An 18701-nucleotide genomic window follows, 5' to 3' on the forward strand; every position below is an offset into this window, starting at 1 on the left:
GAATTTGAAGATGGGGTTTTGCCCGAAAAGTACATTAGCAAGAAACTGAAATATCGATAATTATCTGAATTAGTGTTTAAGTTAGGAGTCGTAAAAATTGATAATGCACTGAATTTAATTAATTTACAGAACATTTAATTATAATAGTAAATGTTCTTGTCAGGTGCCCTTTACTGGTTAAAGGAAAATAAAAGTTGGTACATGGATCTTTGATAATCACATATCTAATTTGATGTGTCGTATATTGCTATCAAACCTCTACCTCTCACTTGTGAAAGGGTGAATATGCATAATTTGGTAAATCCATTTTTACCAATGGTATTGTTCTTGAAATGTCTTTAATTTAAGGTAATATCGAAGGATATTGAGGGATATATCATTTTCTGTTCAAAGATGTATGATGTAAATTCGTACTGAGTTACACGAATGATACGGGCGTGGTTTAAAATTGCTGAATCTTCCTCAATGCTTGTTATCACTAAACGTTTATGAAAGAGTGATATTTTGGTAATGCATTCCTAGAATATCATATATGTATATGCAATTTACAATAGCCGAATGTTGTCGAAACAGCACTGTACGTTTTACTATAGTTCACCAGTTCTGGTATCAAACATCAACGATGTATAGTCATCGAATTTATCAAAACATACAATGCAATATACAATACATAGGAATCAATTGAATTCAGTGCATTATCAATGTACGTCTTGACTCTAGGTACATTTTTTTCCTATTTTAATTGTAATCATACCACATATCTTTTTTATTATTAATCATTAAATTGTATAGTTAAAACGACTCTTTGTCTTCCTTCTAAATGAAGTCTAAAATTCGAGCAGTCATCAGAATTTGACATAACACAAAGCAAAGTGTTTTACATTCTAATTTCATGAAAGGACAATTTATAAATGATTGAAAATCAGTAAACGAATATTGCATGGACTTATCATGATTTCTTCAGCCACTTTTGTAATATAACCCGACGTCTAAGCTGTTTACCGTGTGATTTATAATTAGATAAAATCTGCATTAGTCTGTTGAAGGCTTATATTCAAAAACATTATTATATTCCAGTTTTGATGGCAGGATTTAAGCTTGGCTGTAAGCCTGTATATCACATTTAATTTTGCGTCATCAGATTTTCCTGTTCAAATACACACAACATTTAAAATGTTGATTATATATATTCTTTCATAGAATAAATATATATCCCAAGTGTAATACGTCACCGCGAAAGTGATGACGTCATCTTTCTCAGAGCTGCACCAAGGAGGAAGACGTATTGAGAAGCGGCAAGGTAATATATTTTCTTATATTAGACAGTAGAGCTGTCTGTTGCCGATGAGGGCATTGCCGATGAGGGTTTATATATGGCCAGTGGGTCTACAGTTAAATATCAATCGCTGAGGATTGATTTTTGAGTGAAATTTTAAAATGATGCGGCGTCGATGAGGACGACCGCATGGCATGGCTGGTACTGGAGGTACCATGAGGGCCAGATATACATAATCAGCGAGGTGGTAATAGATTGTTTACCGCCAATGAGGGTCTTGTTAGATTAATTCTGGTGATGTGATTAAATGGTATAATTTTATTGAGACTGTCGATGGATGATTGCACTGATTTAACATGGATTTTATGACGGTCGTAAATTGCAGATAAAACGTATGCGATGAGAGATTGGATAATTTGAGGGGGAAAAAATGTATTGTTAAGAGTAAATAATAACATGCATACATGTGATGTTAATTAATTGAATCTCTGATTTTTAATTTTGTGGCCGGAATTTGTTGATATGTACGGATCTATTTATATATTAGCTTTTTAATTTAACTTCCGGTTTGATGTTGTAGATGGTGTTACCTACTGTTTTAAAAAGAAAACATTCCCTGAAAGGAAAACAATTATTACCAGTTATCAGAAAGTTGAGGGATATTCAAGATGCGCATGGCATTAAACAGTTAGCTAGGACTTCCTCTGCAAGGCGTACCGAAAATATGTCTAATGAGGATGTATTGAAGGCTGTTGAGGATTTAACTGGAGAAAACGGGACTGAGTTACTGGAACTGGCAGGTATTATTATTCACAATATAACAAAGTTCTGTCATGAATGAAGGAATGATATGTATGATATTACAGTGTAAATCTTTAATTTATAAGTATAGAAGTTTAAGAACAAGTGATGCCATTTTATTGAATTAAATTAATTTAAAATAATAGGGAAGGACCCAAATGATGAGGATTTTGCAAAGTTACTACTCCATGTCTGCATATTACATGCTAATGAAAAAGGACAACCAGAAGGACAGGATTTGCAGGATCCAGAATTAGGTCACTCGTCAGCAACGACTGCAGATCGAGAGCAAGGGCCTACATGTACCTCTAATTCAAGGAAGGCAACAGACAAAGACCAGGTACTCTTAGTTAACGGATGAGTTTTTTCATCAAAGAGTGATTAATTATTAGTGATATGTTATTATGAGTAATTAATTATGTATTGTTAACCTATTATTTTGCATTGATAGGGATTAATTATTTTGAATAAATGGTTAAACAATATTCACTTCAACCAGGTACAGTATTACTACTTATTATGATGTTAATCATTATCAAATGATTTATAATGCATTTTAGGATTCAAATGGGGGAAAACGTAGGAAGCTACAAGATTCAACAACTGAAGTCAAAGACAAGGATGGTACACAGATTCAGCAGGTGAAGGACAAGATTAAAGTTCTCTGTACCCAGTCCCAGCCCAGTGAAGCACTGATTTTATTAAGTTTAGATGAATTATCTAGGTTAGCTAGAAAAGTGAACCATGAGGACATGGATGTGTATGAGGAACTGTATAGACAATGTAGTAGGATACAGGGCAAGATTAACATGGGAAATTTATGTTTAACGGTTCTTGGGGGAAAAGGTGCAGGTACAGTAACTAAGGCCATAAATAAATGTTTAAAGGAGAGTGGGACCTCTGAAGTTAAGAGGGATAATACTTCCTGTAAAGAGGATATTCAGCCACCAAAACAGGAATCAGTTTTAGCAAATTTGTACCCACCAATGCCCATGTATTCAATGGGATTTCCTCAGCCTTATTCATATGCACCTCAATATGGAGGGGGATACATGTATAGGTCAGTCAGACCCCAGGGTCAAGGGAGGCCTTATAGGAAACAGAGTATGGGCAGGGGTACATGCTTATTTTGTGAATCATCAAGCCACTATGTAAGAGATTGTGAACTTATGAAACAAGCGAAGAGAAAGTAGAGAATTTTCAGTGGAAAGTATGGGTTATTAATCAGGTAGACTATAGGGGTCTCTAAAGTTTAGTGCCTTCAACATTACAATGTTAGGAATTATTTGGTTGTGAATTTCCCACATTTCTTTTAAATCATTGTGAAGATTTTATTTTCAACATTTTGTATGATTTTGAGATTTATAAACACAGTTTTTCATCATTTTGGGTTTATTTGTACTTTTACATGGACGAGGTAGTTTTTAAAAATAAAAAAAAAATAAAAATAAAAATGGAATGCCTGACCTTGTAACCTGAAGACAACTAAGTCTTAGTGGATTTATTCACGTAGGTTACAAGTGAGGGAGTTCCATCACCCATATGTCTCCCATGTTGGACTCTTGATAGTTTAACCATAACTTTATATTTACAGGGAAATAAAAAAAATTATAGAATACCAGAATGGGAGAGAGGACTTGATTTTGATCCAACTCCTGTAGAACTAAGACAGAATTCATCATGGGTGACATTGGGAGGTGGGACTCCCTCATTTGTAACCAAACATCCTACAGCTGAGTCTGTCCTTCAAGGGGTTGATTTTGACATTAAAAATTTACCTTTGCGTGACCCAAAATTATATAAGTCAGGTCAGATACATCATAATATGGATCACTGGAATGAAGTTTTGAATAAGGGAGTAGTAGATGAAGATATTCAGTTTAGAATAAGTAGGTGGCTCACACAAGGTGTAGATGTTAAGGAATTCTTTTCACATTTCAAAGGAAACTTTAAAGGTCGTTCTCATGACAGTGATGAACCTTCAAGCATTTTCTTAGAAAATAGTATTAGTTGTAGGGATCACAAGGAGTTTGTAGGCCAGATTTTATATGAGAAAATAAGGTCAGGAGCCATAAGAGTTCTGGGGAAGATTGGTGAATGTGACATGCCTAGGGTTGTGATGCCTTTGTTAGTAGAGCCATCTAAACCACGGTTATGTTTGGATGGAAGGTACTTAAATTTGTGGATAAAAGATTCTCCGTTTCATCTTGAAACTTTAAATGATGTTCATAGGTTGATAGATTCAGACACTACTGGCTCTAAAAAGTACTGAAAGTGCCATTTTTTACTGATAATTTCTGATATTTACTGATATTGTACTGTTAGTGCTGAGAATTGCTGATATTTACTGATAATTTTACTGATGTTACTGATAATTGCTGTTGGTTCTGATATTTACTGATATTTACTGATGCTTTTGCTGTGAGCTCTGATAATTACTGATATTTACTGAGATTTACTGTTGGTACTGAGAATTGATGATAATTACTGAGAATTACAGGCAGGGGATTTTTAAGAGATTAATTTTAATTACTGTAACATGCAAATTATATTTATTTAAAATTATCGGTAAACAAATACCGGGCATTTTTTAAAAAGAAATATGTAAGATCTAACTAAAGTTTTATCAACAGTAACTTCTTTTTTACAACCACAAAAATTAGATTTGATTATTCTTCTTATAATCTGCTTATTTATTTCAATGCATATTTTTTCTGTTTGTTCTTGTTCTAAGTTTTATTTTAGCTGATTAACACAATTCAGCACATAAATAAATGAATGTAGAAATTGCAGAATTGCTATATATCCCATCCCCGTGCGCCAATCCACTCGATACTACAGTGTTACATTGTATATATAGAACAATCCATAGTAAAAAAAAAATTATAAAGATTTTAACCACTTTATGTAATTGATAAACATCTATTTAATGATTCTAAATTTTAAATATTTATAATTATAAACTTAAGATGTTTTTATCCCGGCCATAATCACTAATTTTGTTTTCAAAATAAAATCAAACACTTTTGTTTCACATTGTATTTCCCGGCCATTTATATTTGTTTATTATGAGGCTGCAAGACATATACACAGGTGGTCAATTTTCACACCTTGCCACGGTCACTCTGTCGTGTATATATTCTGAGTGCTGACTGTTAGTTCTGAGGGTTGTCTTGATCCCAGACATACAAAAGAATCTTTTCAGCGACTGCCAGACATATACACAGGTGGTCAATTTTCACACCTTGCCGTGGTCACCCTGTCGTGTGTATAGTCTGAGTGCTCTCTGTTAGTTCTGAGGTTTTTCTTAATCCCAGACATACAAAATTTTTTTTTCCGCTTGCATTTAGGCGTGGAGATTAAATATCTAAGCGTTCATAGATTAAGGAAAATCAGTTAAATTGTGTGTCTTATTTTCAAAATTATATAGCCGCTGGTCATATAACCGCATACAAATGCATGAATAAAGTATTAACGAGAGAGAGAGAGAGAGAGAGAGAGAGAGAGAGAGAGAGAGCAGGATGGGCAGATTTACAATAATAGAACTAGATAATGACAACTTTACTTAGCCGTGCAACAGAAGATATATTACATATGTATTAAAAGAGAAAGAGTGAAAGGTCGGACAATAAAAATTATTCTTCGCCGATTGTTACCTATTTTGATTTCAGCAAATGGTAGGAGAGAGAGAGAGAGAGATAGAGAGAGAGAGAGAGAGAGAGAGAGAGAAAGAGAGAGAGAATTAAAGCATGATAAGCCGTAACACTTTTTCACTATATTAAGCTGGTGTTCTTTGTAGTCTTAGAAAAGTTTACACTCGAAATCTATGTTTGAAAGGGCGGTTGTGATGCTGAAATAGAACTTTATCGTGCTAATGCCGTTATGCCATTTTGACTCGGAAACTCAAATTTTAGGATTTAATATATGCGAGAGAGAGAGAGAGAGAGAGAGAGAGAGCAGGATGGGCAGATTTACAATAATAGAACTAGATAATGACAACTTTACTTAGCCGTGCAACAGAAGATATATTACATATGTATTAAAAGAGAAAGAGTGAAAGGTCGGACAATAAAAATTATTCTTCGCCGATTGTTACCTATTTTGATTTCAGCAAATGGTAGGAGAGAGAGAGAGAGAGAGAGAGAGAGAGAGAGAGAGAGAGAGAGATTCATTATCCAACTTTTTTGAATCAATTGAATGCGGAACAAATAAGATGATGAATATGAAAATCATTCTAATACGTTATTTATATTGTTGTCAATAAAAATAATATTTTTCTCTTTGAATAAATATTCTCAAGATCATGGATTCCTGTATACGGATATTACGTAATGTCATACACAAGGTGCCAGACTGACAATTTACAGGGTTGAATTGCGACATTCAAACCTCTTGATCTGCTGAAAGTATGCATACTATACACAGATACTGCCTCGCTAATCTTTCTGTGAAGTAAAACTTCAAAGACATTACAAAGTCCTGACCGGGTATCTCTCTATTTTGAAAAGAAAAATAATCATGTTAAGAGTTATGGGGTTTTTCATTGTTGAAAAAAAATGTCCACCGCATTTAGAAATGAACATTTTTGTGGAGTCTGCCTTAAGTTTAAGTACCAATTTTTGACCGGCTTTCTAATATTGTCTAAAATGTGATCTGTGAGGTTCCGAAGTTCAAAAGAAGCTAAATATCAAATAAATAAAACTTAACAATATATATTTAAATAAATTGTGTTAAATCTGAAATATGTATTATTTAATAATTAAAAGACAATGTTTTGGGCCTTAAAATATTCTCAGTAATTATTAGCAATTCTCAGTACCAACAGTAAATCTCAGTAAATATCAGTAATTATCAGAGCTCACAGCAAAAGCATCAGTAAATATCAGTAAATATCAGAACCAACAGCAATTATCAGTAACAGCAGTAAAATTATCAGTAAATATCAGCAATTCTCAGCACTAACAGTACAATATCAGTAAATATCAGAAATTATCAGTAAAAAATGGCACTTTCAGTACTTTTTAGAGCCAGTAGTGAGAGGCATGGATGGCAACATGTGATGAAAAGTCAGGCTATGAACACATTGCTTTGTCCGAGAATTCACAGACTTATTTTGGGATTGAATTTGGTGGATTTATCATGTTTTACACAGTTTTGCCTTTTGGGTGGAAGGCCTCACCATATGTTTATCAAACTGTTGGAATGACAATTACATCTTATCTTAGAAAATTGAATGTAATAACAACTCAGTATATTGATGACCGTTTGATGATAGCTAACCCATCAGAGGACACTACTGACTTGGAAGCAAAAGAACATTGTTTTAGGGTGATATATGCTCTACTTCAAATTTTAACCCGTTTAGGTTACACAATATCACTTGAAAAATCATGCCTGGAACCCCAACAATGTGTACGGTTCCTTGGATTTTTGGTGGATTCAGTAAAGTTAGCTTATATCTTGCCAGAGGATAAAAAGTTTAAGTTTAGAGAGTTAAGAGAGTCACTTTTGGCAGGCAGGGAGGTTTCTATTCGAACTTTGCAGCGTTTTGCAGGCAAGTGTGTTTCGATGGGTCTTGCAATTCCAGGAGCTAAATTGTACTGCAGGGAAGTTAATAATGCAATTTCATGTGGAGTTAAAAATTCAAAACATATTGTCATAGGTGATGAATTGCGGGAAGAGTTGAAATACTGGCGTTTCTTGGACTCGTGGAAGGGTTACGCAAAGTGGAGGTCAGAGAGTCATAAGCAAGTAAATATTTCAACAGATGCTTCCGGCTACAAGTATGGGGCAGTAGTTTGTTTTCACGGGGAAAAGGTTGAACTTGGAGATTTTTGGGAGACAAACGACAGTAGACCTATTCATTTGAAGGAAGCTGAGGCAGTCCTTCAGGTCTTGAAGTCAATAGAGGAAGTAATTAGAGACTCAAGGGTTGGCTTACTGGTAGATAATGTTGCTGTTCTGAGTGTTTGGAACAATCAAGGAGGACGGGATAGATCTTTGAACAACATAACAAAACAGATATTTCAGTTGGTGACTTCTTGTAATTGTGATCTGCACATGCAATATGTATCCTCAGATTTGAATGAGGCAGATTCACCTTCACGTAGTCTTAGTTACAGTAATGCATGTTTGAATATTGGTTCATGGCAGTGTGTTGAAAGGCAATTTGGACCTCATTCAATGGACCTCATGGCTATTGATTCTAATGTGATGAAATCTTCAGGAGGTACAGCATTACCACATTTTACCCCATATCCTACCCCATATTCATCTGGTGTAAATTTGTTTGCTCAGGATTTGTCAGTGGTGGTTAATGCATATGTTTATCCCCCTTTTGCCCTTATACATCCGGTACTCTTATTTTTAAAGGAACAGAAAGTTGGTCTGTGCACCTGTGTCCTGCCATTGATCAAGCCTGTACCTGTTTGGTGGCCTCTTGTTCAAAAGCATGTTATCCAAAGTTTAGAGTTGGGGGCCCGGGGAGATAAGGCAGTAATAAGGGTTCCTTCTAGAAAAGGTTTCATTACTGATAATAAGGGTCTGAGATGGCCACTAGTTACATTCAGGCTATTGTTTACCTAAGCTGTTTGTTTTTCATTTTTGTAGGGAGAAAGCTTGGATCTGGTTAAGATTGACAAGAGGATTAAGGAATTGAATGACAAATCTTCATCATCTTTATCCAAGAGAAAAGATACTTTGAAAAATTCTCTGAATTTCTTTCTTCAACTATTGAGGAAAGATTGCACAATATCTAATTGTACCCCTGATGATCTAAAGCATTTTCTGGTATGGAAGGATGATTTTGGTAAAACACCAGTTCATAGAATAAATTGTACATTTTTGGGTACTAAAGAATTAGGAAGTTGTGAATGCCCAAGACGATTAGCAGCTGGGACAGTATCGGTCATGGTACAAAATTTGTCAGAGATCTTTTACGAAAGTGGTCGTGGTAAATTCTGGGATGAGAGAAGTGATACAGGTAACCCTGCAGCGGCACATTGCATCAAACAGTATGTGAAACTCATTCAAGAGGAACAAGCGGCAGCACATGTAGTTCCTAAGCAGGCAAAGCCAATTTTTCTGGGTAAAATAAAAAGAATTGCCTCGTATATAGATAATGAATAGGGTAGGGTTGATATTACATTGAAGGAAAGATATGTGCTCCTTATAGATCAGGCTTGGATGAAATTACAGTTCTTTGGGGGAAATAGGGCAAATGACTTGGCAATGCTTGTAGGACAGGAGGTAAAAAGATTGGATGACAATTCTGGTTTAGTAATAAAACAGACATTTGGGAAAACTTTAAGAGGAAATAAACATAAATGTCATGTTTTTGTTATTAAGAAATGCAGAGACAAGACTGTTTGTCCAGTAATTGGTTTGCACACATATGTTCAAGGTTGTAAAAGAATGGGTGTGGATCTTGCAAATGGTTTTCTTTTTCGAGTTGTTTTAGAGAATGGTAGAGTCATAGGTGATAGAGTGACATATTCAGTAATGTATGAAAGACTAATTCGGTATCTTACTTTGTTAGGAATATATGAGGGTGAGACTCCTCATAGTTTTCGAGCCGGGTGTGCAGTGACTCTGGCCTTATCTGGTTCAGTTACAAATGTAAGACAAATGATGAACCATGTGGGATGGTATGGAGAGGGAACAGCAGAATATTATAGTAGATTGCCAGCTTTAGTAGAATCTGATTATATTGCAGGTAGATTAGCAGACAGTGCAGGTCAATGTGATTTTGTGGAAGATCAGTTCCAACAATATGGGGATTTTAATATTTTACAGAAAGCTTTTCATTAATGATAAGGCCTTTAGAATGTCGATACAATTTAGGGAATAAGAAAGATCCTTTAATTATCATCTACATCATATTAGGATTTTGTAGGACTGTTTGTTTTGTAAATAGCAATGACGGTTAATTTGTTGTTAACTAACATTTTGTAGATATGTAACAGCTGTATAACTTATAACAGTGATAAGTTTAAAGAATGTCAAATCTAAAATTTAAAAATAATAGATATAATGTTTTTTAAACAATAAAATTTATCCCATTTGAATAACTTGTGGGGTTTTTTTATCTTTAAGTTCAGGTGTATGTTAGAACAGACTGTTTGTAACTCAACATATTTTGTTTAGATTAATTTTATGATGATGAGTATTGGGAGGAGTGAAGGCACTTATGTTACAATGGTGATGGTCTAGGGAATGATAATGACTACATTTCCCAATACTTGAGAAGAACTAGAGCAGGAACGTATACACTTGGGATAGGTATAGAACCTTGTTCATGAGAATGATTTATATCTAAATTATATGACCCATGAAACTTTCACTTTTGACATATTAAAAAAAATATTTCTCGTGACACTTAGAAAGAGTAAGGTACATGCAATGATTTAGAGATCTACTTGTCATAAGCTGTTATGAGCAACAGTCCAAATGGTGTCAGAAATCCACGTAATTTAAGTAAAAATCTTCACACAGAAAACGCTTAAAATCTTTTAATAAGAACAATGTTTGTCTTGATTCGAAATTAACATAAGACATGTTTTACCTGTTTTGTATCAATATGTTCTAATATTAATGTTTTTATTCTGATTCTGTTTCGATTTTATTTTAAAGTATATTTTCGTGATTTTAGTGTATGGCACACAGGGGATTGGTTGTGTCCCTTTGTTTTTTTTTTTGAATACATATCAATATTCCTACAGATTTTCAACAACAACAACTCATATAAAAATTACAAATCGAAAATCCTAAAATGTTTACAATGGATCTAAAAATAATTTCTAGTACTGGTTAAAAATTAGAACAGGGAAACATTTAGTTTAATCAAGAACACCCGTCATTTTATGAATAATCAATATTAAAGATAAAAACATCAAAAAATACAATCGCGGAAATCAAGATTTAAACTATGCGAATGGAAAGTAAAGTTTAAAAACACCGATAACATCTCTTCTAGGTGTAGTTTAAAGGTTATATAACCCCTTCTCTCCCCTCCCTTACACACAATTTAAATATATACATATATTATTTGTTTAAAACCTGGCTTTTCAACTTTTTTTGCACCGTGAATTGCGAGAGATTTGCATTTAAAGCTCTACTTAGAGTTGTAGTGGCACATTAAAACTTTTAAAAAATATTTGAAAAACGTAATGGAGAAGCATCCCGTGTTAACAAAATAGTTTTTTATTTTACAAATAAAGAAAAATGTTATTATCAAATTCAAATGGACTTAAAAATTACTGAATACATCCTCTCCCATCAATATTTTTATTTCAAGCTTTATGACAGAAATTTTTAGCGCCCAAGACCAACGCGACGCTGATATCGTTTATATGTAATATAAATATATAATATAAATAAATGTTTATTCATATGTTAAAAGATTTAACCTTGTAGTTTTTTGTTACAGTGAATGCCAAAACAATTAACGTTAAATAGATACACACTTGTATTTTTTTCACTTTTGAACTGAACTGAACTGAACTGAGCGTCACTTATAATTGGATCTGAAATTTTTCTACAGTCTGCGTGCAACATATTAGACTTTCAACTTCAGATAGATAATATGTTGATATATTCTCTTTTTTCCCAAAATTAAATTAAACATTTTGGTTTACACTCATACATCATGTAATCAACCAATGACGTATTTTTGAAACATACAAGATTGTTCGTATCAATTTATTGTATGTTTACATTTTGCTATGTCAAGTTGATATCAAAAGCTGAATCAAGTTGTTTGGATACTATAGCTAGGCTAGTATCAACAGGAAGCGAAGGGAAAATTAGAACGTTTCTTGGAATAGGAAAATGTAATGTTAGATCAGGATACTAACATTAACCGAGCACTCAATACACTTTACTATCCCTGTACTAAAACCACTTCATTGGAGCATTTGGGAACTAATATCTGTAGGCGATCTATATATTTGAAAACCACACTTTATAAAAATTTTGAAAATTAAAAACCCTTTGATCAGAATTCAAAACTTTTATAATGATACGCAATCAGCAATTAAGTGCATTCTTGATTTTATTGTAAATGCGTTGTTAATAAATGAAAATAAAACGATTATTTATGGATAGAAAGTAAGTAAGCTAACAACATCACAATTACCGACCATATTGTTTTTGATATGTTTATCAAAAAGGCACACTCACTCACAATATTCATTTATATTCATTTTTATTGTACAAGTAATTGTGACAAATATAAACAGTTCCACTAAAGCATTCAACGAACAAAACTTTTCAAAAATGTCCGTTATTGCGACAGAATTTTGATAACGGATGCTTCATAAAATTTGTCTCTATCACAGTATCGGAGTCCTTTTATGACGTTAAGACCCAAAAAAATCTTGAATGTTGATTCAATTCTATTCACGGTAAAGATAAGTACAATTATACATTCACTGTCTTCCCTGTGTAACACATTTCTTACATCACTCTCTTAAGACAGTCTAGGCCAGGACTCTTTACAAAAGGACCCGATGAGGAATAGAAAAGCAAATCTGGACTTTGTTAGAGATTTTCTAATGTTATCCATTATTGTGGTGTCAAATGAGACAACTGAAATGTTTGTATTATCTTTTGATTCAAGTACATTGGTTACAAGGAGTTCCTTGAATTCCAAAACATCTAGAGAGTCTTCTTTGGTATGGACTATCATAAATGATATCTTTATCCGCTAGATCTGCTAGATTTTGTACTTTTTTGATGTCCATACTCATCATCTTATTGCTTATTGATATACTCACAGACGATTTACTAGCGTAGAGAAACGCAAAATTGTAAAGTGTGTACTTGTTTATATATCACAAAATTGAAATTTAGAAAATTTCTCATTACTAATTTGTTGTACTAATATCAACATAATTTCATCGTTCATTTCACACGCTTTAACTCGAACCTATATACATATTTATCTATTAGGTTAGTTGACCCTAAATAAACAATGAGCTATATATATATATATATATATATATATATATATATATATATATATATATATATATATATATATATATATATATATATATATATATATATATATATATATATATATATATATATATATATATATATATATATATATATATATATATATCTTTATATAGAATTATGTATCAGGATAATTGTAGGTTGATGTAGTTTCAAGCGATTAGCAATAACACATACATGACAAACACATGTTCGAAACATTTTTCAAACAACACAATACACATTACAGATAGGAAAATTTTCAGTTTGATTTTGTTTTATTTTGTTTGATAAGGTTGGTTGGGATTTACTTATTTTATTTTCTTCTTTTAACAACCAGGAGAGTTAAACAAGAACAATATTTTCATTATCAATATGTTGAAATAATTAGACATCAAACTGATAGATCGGTGTGATCACATATCTTATTTACAAATGTCAACATGATATCATCGTTCTTTTAATACGCTTGTACAGTAGCCAATAAACATATTAATCTCTCACGTTAAGTTACCCAAAGTGAAGCAAAAACATGTACATTGCAAAAACATAAATAAACGAAATTGTCGTTGTTTTCTCAAATAGGATATGTAATGGGTAAACATTTAGTTTATTACAATTATATGAATAATTTTAGTTTACAGTCGATTAATTATTAGCATAGTATTTACTATATCGAAAAGTTGTTACAGATATATTTTAGGATAACTTATAATTACGATAGTATATGACCATATTGTATGAATATGAATGTATTGTAATGTACAGTTGTTCTATATATCTATTGTAATTTTTTTTTAAAGTTCTTTTTTACAAAATATATGACAGCAATGAGTATAAACATGTATTTTGAATAAAACAACAAATCAGTTTAAACTAACACCCTCTCTTAACTATGACCACTGGGGTCTTTTTTTTTATTCCCCTGTTCTGATTTTCTTTTGTTTTATATTTGTTGTGTTTTGACGTATTGATATTGTAGTACAAACTGAAGCAGTTATGTTTCTGGAAATATTTTAGTACCTATTAAGAATCACGTTTGTAAAATATTCATAGCAATCTCAATGCAGACCAACAAGTTTTAGAATTCTCAAGGTAGTTTACCATGGCTGAAAAAATGCATTTTTAAGATTGATAAATGAATGCAAGCATTTTTAAATCTACTGGTTATTTTTACCTATATATTTGGTTTTAAAATTCCCCTTTGAACAACATCCTTTTTTAATATGTTGTAAAAAAAAGAAAGAAATATACACTATGTAAAATATGGCTCATAAAGTTATTCAACCATTAAAATTCTACCTAGCCTCAAAATTCCCGCGAAAGACGGAAGAAATACTCATTCATTGGTTTTAGGTCGTTATTTTTATACCTCTAAGGTATAAACACACCTCATTCTTTTGTAGTTGTGAAATATGATTAAGTTGCGTGAATTTCTTGTGAATCATTTATTTTATTTTACTCTTCTATATTTTATAAACATCAGAATAACTGCCAAAACCGCCAATTTTCCATGATATATCCAACAAAACACATGCATACATATGGTACATGTATTACTGAGTGTATTTATATCAGTATATTGAGAATGTGATTAAAAATGTCATTTTTATAATACATTTAGCAAATTTCACCCTGTGCTTTTGTTTTTTAATTCATCAAGATTGGGTCTTGTTATGATGAGCCCGCCGATTATGGCTATTCTTTTCATATCATATAATAACAGAACCCAATATATGTTTAAAGTATTATTCACCAAAAACTCACAAGTACCTGTTTGGATACTTTTTAAAACAGTTTTACGTTCTCTTTATTCAATATTCAAAAAGCAATAGCCCTTTTTCTAGTCTTACTTGAAAAAAATATTTTGAAAGAAAAACATGTTTCATCTTTTTCATTCTACTCTACAACGTTTAAATAATTCATGTTAGGTACGAGTACCATATTTAATACATCTTCAAAACATGAGTTTTTTAAACACAGAATATCACTTATATGTTGAATGTCACTCCGTTACCGAGTTGCCAAGGTTTAAAATGAAAGATCTTTCTAGAGTGAATGTTTTGGATAGTTTTTCTTTTCAGTTCTCTGTAAAAGTAAAGTAAAAGTAAAACTTTTCTCTGAAAAGTCTAAAATAGCTCTATTAAGAGCAATCAGTTCCGCTATAGAGCTCATATATTGTGTCTTGAAAGGAAATCAATCAAATCAATAAAATGTCCTTGCTTTGTGTCACCACGTGATGCGATCATCCACTTAACTGGTATTTTGTCCGTTCATTACCATGTTACGTTCTTTTTTTGGAGGCGGCTGAAAATTCTCTCTCTCTCTCTCTCTCTCTCTCTCTCTCTCTCTCTCTCTCTCTCTCTCTCTCATTTTTAGATAAAAGGGAAAGGAGCTCGAATCGATTAGGTTGTAAGAAAATAATTTTTTGTCAAAAAAAATAAATAAAAATGATACAATACAAATAATGTTAATACTTTTAAACTTAATGAATAGCTTTTAACAGATCTGTAAACAATAGTCAAAATTGTACTATAAGCAACTCATTTATTAAACATAGTTTTTAAACTTATATTATTAACTCGAATATGATTAGTTTTATACAACAACAATATATAACAACAAACACAGCATAACAAGGAAAAGGAATATCATTTGATTCACAAAATATAATGTAGATTACATTTGAGGCAAAAAGTTGATATCATAGAAACAAACACTACTGAAAGGATTATGGTTAATAATCTACACTTTGATATTTTGTACCCAATAACTATTAGTACAAACTATTAAAATTAAACATTATTTTGTATTTATGAGTTTGAAAATTTTATGTCTCTATATATATAACTACATGTGTGTATTTAACAGTTTATGGTTTATGTCAAATGTAAGATATGATCGTCGGATATGCATCGATACATGTATTTAATTTAAAAGTCCTATATGTACAAAAGTCAAATAACCTCTTTCTTTTTTTTCTTTTCTTTTTTTAACAAAATTTTGATATATTTCGTTATTGAAAGCAAACATAAAACCAAAACAAAAAGAACTTAAATGTCAGAAAACGAAAAATACATAATTCTTTGATAATATGAATTTGAATTATAAAAAGAAACGGCTGTATCTATTTTTGTCCGTTAGAATTTCATTTTCCTCAAAGGTGAGCTTAAGATTATACCTGGAAACAGAAAGATGAACTTTTCTTGGAATTGCAAACTTCAATTTATTTACATGACCTTTAACATTATCTAAAAAAATATTCACCTTTCAGAAATCTACAAAGAGGTTTTTGAAAATGATAGTGGTCTTTCTTTTGGTACTTAGAATCATGGTCTCAAAATATCCTGGTAAAAACCAGGTCAGTTTTGTGTCGTTTTGTTTACACAATTTTATTATTTATTATTATTTTATTATTACCACAAAGGTAGATAAATTGTTGATATTTTTCAGGCTTATTTCACATTCATATAATTCGGGTTAAGACACACGTGTATCATTGGAAATCTGAATTATTGAGGTCTGATTAAAGCTTATTTTTATACGTGCCTTGTTATTTGATATGTCCTTTAACAAGTCGATCAGAAACGGAAATAATTAAAACACATTTAATAATAATAAATTAAAGTGCAATAAAAAGTTATGTGATAACTCCATGCACATTAACAATCACTCTATTCATGATTTCATTCATTAGACTGCAAGCAAAACAAATTTCCTTCTTTCTGCATATAATGTGATTTTTATGAACTTCAACCTAAACTTGTTTGAATTATATACTGAGAAGACCAAGAATAAATTTAACTAGCTTTTTTTAATTTTTAGATATTTGTATTATCTAAATCATAACTGAAATTGTAATTAACATTTTTATGAACAAACATTGGAAAAAAGTACACAAAATTGTGTAAAAAAAAAAACCCAGAAATTTTCAAAAAATATAACAGAAAATGTTAACTTAAAAAAAAACAAACAAATAAATGTTTATCTGAAACATTAAGGATTGTTGATTGCTTACGTCAAATTTTCCTTAAATGTTGTGAATAGCTTATCTATAAAGTTGTTTCAACATTATGAGGGTACAAAAAAGTTTTGAAGCTTCCTGGAACAGAAACTGAGAGTACATTATCAGAGCTCTACAAGCACTTTTCAAAATAGTCAATTTATGATTTCAATCGAATGGTCGGATTCAGAATCCCCCCTTTCTACGCCGGATCTTATGAATCTAAACATCCTTTAAATAATATATCAATATTAAGATCAAATATCAGACTTACACTTTTTATTCATTTATAAACAAAAACATTTACATCATTCTAGGAAGATTGAATAATTATAAACATTTTAATACTAAAAATAACACAAACATTAGTTTTCAAGTTTTCAACAGCGTAATATATGAAAAATGAGTGTCATGCGAATGCTCTGACTTTTGTGTAGTAAGTTGTACATACATATTACAGATGAAGATTTATATAACAAACATGCACAGAATGATTGATTTAATAGTGCAAGTAACAATCTACAAAGTACTAGTATTTGACGTATTTAGGAAATTTATAAAGGAAATGCATACACTCTTAGCTACATTTCATCAACTCGGCTGCGGTTGTTAAAAAGTATTATCTGTTGAAAAATTTAATTAAAACAGAAGTTTGATAACAGATGCTGTATAAAATTGGTCTCTATCACAGTATCGGAGTCCTTTTAAGACGTTGAGGCCTAAAGGAATCTTGAATGTTGACTCACTTCTATTCACGGTAAAGATAGGTACAATTATACACCCACTCTCATCCCCGTACAACACATTTCTTACAACACTCTCTTGAGACAGTCTAGGCCAGGACTCTTCACAAAAGGATCTAGTGAGGAATAGAAAAGCAAATCTGGACTTTGTTAGAGCTTCTCTAATGTTCTTCATCATTGTCGTGTCAAATGATACAACTGAAATGTTTTGTTTATCTTTTGATTCTAGAACATCGGTTACAAGGTGTTCCTTGAATTCCAAAACATCTTGAAAGTCTTCTTTGTCATAGATTATCACAATGTCGTAATCAATCTCTCTTTCAGCTGGATAATCGGGTACTGAAGGTTGTATCTGTTTGTCCATACCTGTTTCCCTATCACAAAAATAATAAAATTGTTTGTTGACTCGCTGACAGCTTAAACACATGAGGATAACACTTGTTTATATATCACAACATGCAGAAACGGAAATTTTTAAAACCTAAATAAACATTTGTACTATGCGATAATGATTCAGATAATTGCGAAATTACATTTTGTATCAAAGAGCTACTGAAATTTGCTACATCGTGATCCGCCTTTTTATACCCACAAAAGCGCTATGACTCGCATATAGATTTACTTCCTCCTTATAAAATATGCGTGAAAGATCTTATCAAATCAAAGTAAAAGTTAATGCTAGAAAATAGGACTTAAACACTTCAATCCAAAAATTTCCATATTATTTTTTATGTTTCGGCCGAAATTTTTTTTAAAAATATTGATTTAATCAAATAATTAATTTAATTAAGCAAAATAATTACAACCACTTCTCCCAAAAAGTTCGCGGGGTTCATATTGATAATGTGTTATTAGATTTTAGTTTGATTTTATGTAACAT

General features: G+C 31.7%; 2 protein-coding genes across 3 annotated transcripts; both read left to right on the plus strand.

Annotated features, from left to right (window-relative positions):
• Positions 1–1203: 1203 nt before the first annotated feature.
• On the plus strand, positions 1204–9321 carry LOC117684362 (uncharacterized). 2 transcript variants are annotated; one of them, XM_066075384.1, is made up of 5 exons: positions 1204–1300; positions 1857–2076; positions 2224–2417; positions 2638–2718; positions 8687–9321. In XM_066075384.1, exons 2-5 carry the CDS (start codon positions 1857–1859, stop codon positions 9203–9205), a joined length of 1014 nt encoding a protein of 337 aa, XP_065931456.1. In that variant the 5' UTR covers positions 1204–1300; the 3' UTR covers positions 9206–9321. The 2 variants fall into 2 exon arrangements, with proteins under 2 accessions (XP_065931456.1, XP_065931455.1); XM_066075383.1 differs by lacking the exon at positions 8687–9321 and having other exon boundaries at positions 2638–3451.
• On the plus strand, positions 9212–10108 carry LOC136273230 (uncharacterized; the record flags this gene model as incomplete). The annotated part of the gene is made up of 1 exon (XM_066077622.1): positions 9212–10108. A coding segment is annotated over one exon (675 nt), but the record flags the coding sequence as incomplete, so codon positions are not given.
• Positions 10109–18701: the final 8593 nt, after the last annotated feature.

This window comes from Magallana gigas, chromosome 2 (assembly GCF_963853765.1).
Source record: "Magallana gigas chromosome 2, xbMagGiga1.1, whole genome shotgun sequence".
Classification (NCBI taxonomy): domain Eukaryota; kingdom Metazoa; phylum Mollusca; class Bivalvia; order Ostreida; family Ostreidae; genus Magallana; species Magallana gigas.